This window comes from Penaeus vannamei, chromosome 8, assembly GCF_042767895.1.
Source record: "Penaeus vannamei isolate JL-2024 chromosome 8, ASM4276789v1, whole genome shotgun sequence".
NCBI classification, from domain to species: domain Eukaryota; kingdom Metazoa; phylum Arthropoda; class Malacostraca; order Decapoda; family Penaeidae; genus Penaeus; species Penaeus vannamei.
The window spans coordinates 12,592,527-12,600,026 of NC_091556.1; the positions used below are offsets into that span (position 1 = coordinate 12,592,527).

At 32.5% G+C, this 7,500-nt stretch overlaps 1 protein-coding gene across 1 annotated transcript in view; it reads left to right on the forward strand.

Annotated features, from left to right (window-relative positions):
- Positions 1-7,120, forward strand: part of Sras (Ras converting CAAX endopeptidase Sras) — a 15,692-nt gene extending 8,572 nt beyond the window's left edge. Inside the window, exons 5-7 of the mRNA XM_027363098.2 lie at positions 249-317; positions 1,801-1,863; positions 2,011-7,120. Of these exons, the coding sequence (XP_027218899.1) occupies positions 249-317; positions 1,801-1,863; positions 2,011-2,210 (332 nt within the window). The 3' untranslated portion in view covers positions 2,211-7,120. The remainder of the gene's footprint in view (positions 1-248; positions 318-1,800; positions 1,864-2,010) is intronic.
- Positions 7,121-7,500: the final 380 nt, after the last annotated feature.

Genomic DNA, 7,500 nt, shown 5'->3' on the forward strand with positions numbered 1-7,500 from the left:
GCTATTTGCAAAAGGAACAACGAAGGGAAGAACAAGAAAATGCACAAATATTCTGAAGGCCTTTTTGCTTTATTGCTTTTTCAGGATTTTTTCAGAGCTATAAAATGAAAAGGCCTTTGGCTTAAAATTCATGTTTTTACTTGTTCTTCCCTTCTTTGTTCCTTTTGTTATTTGTTTGACATAATTCCACACATATTATGTTGTGTATGGTCTTAGAGTATTTGCATTAATTTGCCAAATGTTTCCAGCACATCTTCATCATGCTGTTGATCGCCTGCGTGTGGGAATTGATCTTCCATCTGTCATTTTATTGTCATGTAAGTCATCCCCTTTTCATAGTTATTAAAAAGCATTAAATTTTTTTCTGATTTGAAGAAGTGTAGAGCAAAAAGGACAGGCTGTTTTTGGTAATGGAATCATTATTTGTTCATGTACATCATAGGGTTATTAACCCATTGGATTCGGATGCTTTACTCCCATCACGTGGTCCAAAATACAGGCATTAAGCTTACTTGAGCAGCCACTCTGACGGGTGTGTGGTTTGTAGGCTGCATGCACATAAACGCTTGTGTATGGTGACAAGATTCCATGCTTCCCCTTTGCGGTGTTATTTTCTCTTTTTACGCATGAGTGTTTTTAGCTTTTTTGCCATTTTTGTCTTTTTTTTTCATTGGATTTGCATTATCCAGATGGTAAGGCACTTTTTCTTTGCACCAATTCCATATCATCTCTCTAGGTAGTCCATAACTTAGTGCAATGATAATAGCAATAAGTAACATTTTATTATTTGTGTCATTCAATTATTTTGTAATATTCAGTTTTCTGTCAGGGAGCCAGTGCTCTTCCAGTCATTGCTTATGGTTTATACATTCCACACTTGTTTATCAACTGAAGTAATGTGAGAGCTCTTTCCTAAATGCTAAATGAGTCTAATCAACCCCCAAGAACTTTGTGGGCGTGTGGCGAGTCATTTCTGTTACCCTGGCCTTTAGCTAAAATGTTTATGACAGCAAGTTTACATCACCCCAGCCCATAGCCAAGTTCTTCCATGCTGGCATGTTTGTATCACCAGGCCCTCAAGCCAATTTTTTTTTCATTATTTAATGGTTATGTCATCAGGATGATAGGAGTTGATGTGAATTAGAAGATATTTGGCTTTCATCTGTTAGATTGCTAAAAGAATTAGTCCTATTACTGTGAAATTAAAGTAACTCCCCATTAACTGTGATAAGACCCCATTCACTGTGATAAGACTTTTTTGATAGAGTGGTGACTGGTAGGGAAGTATTTATTTAATTTGTAAAACTTTCTTTATAACTGTAGTACATGGATTTGGACTTTATGGTAAGAACTGTCAGACAGTTCAAATCTGTTAGATTATTGTATAAAAGCATTCAAGTAGGCAGTCAAATACCAGTAAAAATAGGCATAAAATTGGTTGTGAATTGTTTTACAATCAACTAATTGATTCTTTAAAATATAAGCTACTCATTGTAAAATTGAAAGTGAAATTGAAATATACTTAAATCCACAAATGTCCCAGAACAGCTTCTGGCAGTCTTTGCAATATTTTCCATAGTATCAACCCATGGTGACCTGTAACATGAGGTCTCTTTGCTTGCTGCTGTGAGCTAGACAGTTAATCAGATATGGAACTGCACACTTATTAATGCCCACTGTCCATCAACGTAACTAAAAGAAAATTGCTGCCATTATTGAGTTAATCTTTGAGTGGTGAACTGTAAGTTGTATGCAACAAAATAGTGTTTGTGGAGTGTAATGTTAAAAACCTTTCTGCAGGTTTCCAGTTCCTGTATACTTCAGTATTTGGCTTTTATTCTGCATTTTTATTCATTAGAACTGGTAAGTACCACTTTTTTCATTTGCAAACAGGTTGTATAAAAATATTTATTACTACTATATTTTGATTTGTAATTGTGACATATATAAGATTGAAATTATTATATTGTTTATTATTTCCTCATATTATTTTTCTGATCTTTTCTACAGGTCATTTCCTGCCCCTATTTGCAGTCCATGCCTTTTGCAACCATATGGGGCTGCCAGAAATGAAGGAGATGCTCAGTAAACCTACCCCTGTAAGAAACAAGTTAATGGCTTTCCATGTACTGGGTCTGGTTGCCTGGTATTTCCTGCTCTATCCCCTGACTGAACCTTCACTCTACAGTAACTCTCTCTATGTCTTATGAAGTTAAAAGATGCAGAGTAAGTTAACATTAAGAGCACTTTAGGTCTAATGCTCAACTAGTTAGAATGTTGTGAGATCCTTTAGACCATAATGATAGTTGTTGCTGCTAATTTTTGGGGTTGTCAAACATAAGCATAATTTCTCACTAATCAAGAATAGTTTAATATCTGTGTTGTGCTACTAATGTTAGGACTGTAAGACATAATGATCTGAAACACAGATTGGTTAAATAGTGCAATTTTGATGATAGGAGATGACGGAAGATACATCAAGTCTTTACTCTTACATGAAAAGATCTGAAAAAAGAAACTTTTTTCTCTTTAACAAGATAGATTATGCACACTTAATGATCATTTAGAAGCAATTGTTCACACATTTTGGGTGAAATGATTGTTGTTTATTTATGCTTACAGGCGTAAACATGTATATTGTTTTGATGTGAGTGTGCATGGGTGTTTGTGTATGTATGTATTATGTTCTTTTGTATTTCTGTCATATATTTTACATTATATTTGATGCCCTTGTTTCACTGTTGATTATGAATAGTGGCTTTCTGTAAATGAGATATAAATTAAAGATTCAAAGCAAGCACTTGGATGGGTCCTTGGATCTTGAAACATTGTGATGACATGCATGAATTTTCTCTCTGTTAAAAACTGGGTCTCATACATTGGTGAATTTCAACTTTATTTTTTGTATCATATAGTATTTTGTATTGAGTATCAGTATTAATGAATATTCACTTATTAATTTGCAAAAATATTATACAACTTCTTAAACACTTGTTTGTGAGATGCATATTCATAAATCACCTTCAGTTTTCCAGTACTCATGCACACATACATGTGCAAATGCATTAGCTTAATTTGCACACAGTCATCATGTGCACATTATTTTTTTTAGTATAAATGACCCTTTTTTAAATAACAGTGTCAGTTTTGATGAATAAACAGAATGTTTCTTCTAAAGGACTCAAATTAGAAAGAGTTGAAATTTTGAAATGGATACATTGTGTTTCAGAATTGTTTTATTTATTGTGAATTAATTACTTCCTATGCAAAGTAATGAATTCAACTCTTTTCAGGTTATGGCACATATAAGCTAGATTTGTTTGCTAAATTTCAAATTGTTTTTTTTACAATTTGTCTGCCTTTATTTCTTCATCTGGAATTAGGATAATTTCACAATCAAAAGTGTGAAGTGGAATACCAGGTTATGCATAAAACTAAGATTCAAGTTTTATATATTACTGAAAAAATTAAAGTGCAGAATTGATAAACTTTAGGATGCTTACAGTGGAGAAAATTTGCAATTGTTAATCAAGGATTCTGTATTAGTTTATAGGTTTTAATCTGTTGAACATCTGTTTAAGAGTCATGATAATGATGAGTCATTGACTTAGAATACCGTACATTTTGGTACTGTTATGGCTGGAATAAGTTCAAAAGCATGATTTTTGATATGAGGATAAGTACAGGGAATTCTTGGAAATGTTCCAGGAGAACAAAAAATTCAGGATGACAGTAGTACTTAAGAGTTCAGGGTAATGCTGTATATTTCTTGAGGCAGAGTAGGTTGAAATATTGTAGTTAGATGGTTAAGAAAAGGAATGACAAAAGTGACAGTTGAAATTGTTGTTTGACAAAGAAAGATAAGGTTCATGTTTTTGCTCCCAGTGTACTTTTGTGCCAAAGCCACAAATTTGATTGTTTTCGTGGGGATAATTTTGAAAAGTAAAAAGCTGTATTAATGAATAGTAAAATGACAGTAAGTAATAGTGACATGACCATTCCTAACCAACAAACAGAGAGGAAACCTTCTCTTGTAATATGATTACTTTGAAAGATTTTCAGTAATTTGACTATAAGATGTGAAAATGGCTCTTTTTATTGGAAATTATTCGTAATGAAGATCATCGAAATGCAAATTGATTTTTACTTAATATGATTTTATACTAAATATAAAATACATGTTGGTATTGCCTGTGTACTTCCAAAAAATATATTACAATAAATTTTAAGTAGTGCAATAGCATTTAGCTATAAAACACATTTCTGCCTCTACTACATCTCAGTAACACTTTATTTGCAGAATGCATCTCTTCCTCTCAACTCCTTGACAGTGAATTGTCATGGTCTTGGATTTTCTCTTTGTTTTAATGTTGTGAGATGTAATTCATATGAGATAAAAATGTGGACTGAAGTATTTAAGATATAGCCTTATATATTTTCTAAAGGCAAATCTGATTTTAAAAAGTACAAAATACTGGCAAATGGGATCATATTGATATTTCAGTAAACTAAGGACGAAAATGTAATCTTGAAGCACAAGTAATTAAAAATCAAAATTGTGTCATTATCATAGAAACGATTATTTTTTGAAAGATGAAAATCCCTGTTGCTCATTTTCTGTTGGTACAGTCTATATGCATTTCAGATTTTCATGTAAAAAGTCTGGCTGTATGTTATCTAACTTGCTTGTACCACTTCTTTTTTGCATGCACACATTTAACTTGTACCTAACCTCTGCTTTATATTTTTATGTATTTGCATTACTGCCATATCTTTTACTTGTTTCTAAGAAAACAGTTATGCAATAGAGGTATCCTGTATAATACCACATAGTTATTTCAAGCTCTTTAGAGCCAGAATTAAGTAAGAATTGGTAGTAGAATTTATTACTAAAACAGATGCCAACATAATATGAAGATGGTGAGATAATTTCTAGAAGTGCAGTATTTTCACTTGTCATGTTGGTTTGTTTTTATCATTTTTAGCATAGTAATTTTGCATACATCTATGCTTACTGGCATATTTTGACCATTATTTTCATTTTACTGAGCACCTCATTGCATTTATTTTACTGCAATATCTCTCAGGAGATTAGTGCAGTGAGGGAGGACTATTTATTATGGAAAGTGAGTGTCAGTTTTTTTGTGGAAGATTGACAAGAGACTGTAATAGATGCTTTTTCTTGTGTTTCAAAGGACTGAACATGTTCTAAACCTAAGTAGAGAACTGTAGATAAGTGTGCCTTTTTTTATTACTAGTGTGTGTAATACAGTGATTTTTTGTGCATTTAAAGAGCAAACCTTTGTGGGAATCATCTGCAAAATCTAGAAATTCATATAGCAGCCAGTTCATTTATAATATGAGCTGATCAGCAGTGTGCCAGAAGTTACACATACTTTCAAAAACTCATGAAGTAGTTGCTTTGAAAGCATTGTGCCTTCTTTCCCCTGATGGTGGTCTTACTTCCCAGTATTAAAATGAAGTCATATATTATCAGTCAGTTTTCATGTCTTTCTGTTATGACCTTGCACTGGATACTTTGATATTTCATACTGTTCTGTGTGTAAATTGGCCTGGAGACCACAGGCACATTTCGCATCTGTCCCTTGTATAGGAATGGCAACATTTATAGCAGGTGGGAAAAGTATGCAACTTGAATTTATTAACACACTTAGATGTTAACCAAAGTTTATCATTTTTCTGAGAAGTCATTTTCATTTTTGTAATGGAAATGATGAGTGACTACCTCTCTATTTAAGTGAATGTTTATAGCTACCAGTAAATTATCAACACAATTGAGATTGTTGAGTGGAAGAGACTAGAAAAGATACATTGTTCAGGTATGCATTTCTTATTGTAAATTATGTGATTTTTCTCAAGAGAAGCAGAAATTTCTTGGATCAGTTAAATTCTATTAACCCCATCTTTACCAAGCTATACCCCCTCCCCCCTAAGTCAATCCCCCCACACTAAGATATATATAGTATAGGATGTTTAGAAATTTTTCAGTTCAGTAATGATATTCTAGACTGTCATTATAACAACATTTGCACATGGTGCTAACATCATTATGAGGATCTTTACCAAACAGAGTCACTCTTGAATTATCTAAAGGTGATAGAAAAATAATTAGTAAAGCTGGAGAAGCTAGTAACAAGGTTTTGATTGTTTTGACTGGTTTACATTTAGCAGTTGGATTCCTATGAAGGCAAACTGTCATTTGAGTTGAGTGTGGTTGTAGAGAAATCTGTAAAATCAGTGCTGGAGCTCATGAAGCTAAAGCAGAATATACAGTCTACTATTAGATAAAACAGCTAAAGTACTAATTGTCGTATATTCAAGCTTTTAATCTGCACATGAAGGCCAGATGGCTGCATTATAAAGGCCATAACAAGGGCAGAGAAGTAATGAAAGCAGTCATAATGATCCTAGGTATACAGGTACCTACAAATTTTTTTCAGTCCCTTTGTGGTGTTTGACCTCAAAGTAGACATGTACCTACTAATGATTATCAGTAAAGAAGGGGTGAAAAGGTAAATAATCATGGGAATGTTGGTAAATTATTTGATGGATGTTTCCAAAGAAGTAATGTATTGTACAAATTACTTTCACTTATTTAATGCATTCTATGTAGAAGCTTCCAGGGTAATATAAATCTAGTATGTAAGCAAATAGGGACAAACAAAGGCAATGTAACATTGATATATGCAAATAGATATTTAGGAGTTTGTGCATTAACACTTGCATACTGTTAACATGCTGATGGCAAAATGTTGTATATATTAAATTGAATATTTGATAGAGAAGGGGAAAATCAAAACTAAATGAATTTTTTTTATATATAGCATTCTAAAAAAAATGCAAAAATGTTGCATACATACCATTAATGTGCAATGAGTGATAGTGCCATTATAATTTATAATAAATGATATACACTGTGATCTAGAAGACACTAAAAGAATTGATTTTTATTGTTGACCCCTGGGTATATGATCTTGAGAATATTAGAATTCGTAGACAGGCAATATAGGCATTGATTTTGTAAAAGAAATAGAGTTATAGTAATAGCTTATACACAAATTCATAAGTTGAGAAAATAAATCAATAAAAGAAGAGAAAATATACATCTCATTTTCCTCTCATTTAGATTGGTCACTTTCAAAAAGATATATATATGAATGCATTTGACACACACTTCTGCTGATGTCTGGGGAGGTCCACAGGAATTGTTTCTTAAGGTAGAAATTATTACAATTTACACTATGGACTTCCATTCAGTACACTGTGGTACAAAGTCTTCATTCTAATAGTGTTTTGATTTTATGTAAAAGATGGTAGGTAGTTCTATAGTAAATGATTATGAACTTGATAATTTGCCATATTAGTAACACTAGGAATAATCCTGTCTCCAGATGTATCTGGCTAATAATATTGAAATTAAAAGTTTTATCAGTATTAGGTCTTGTCTATGGAATTGGTGCAGTATACTGCATAATATGA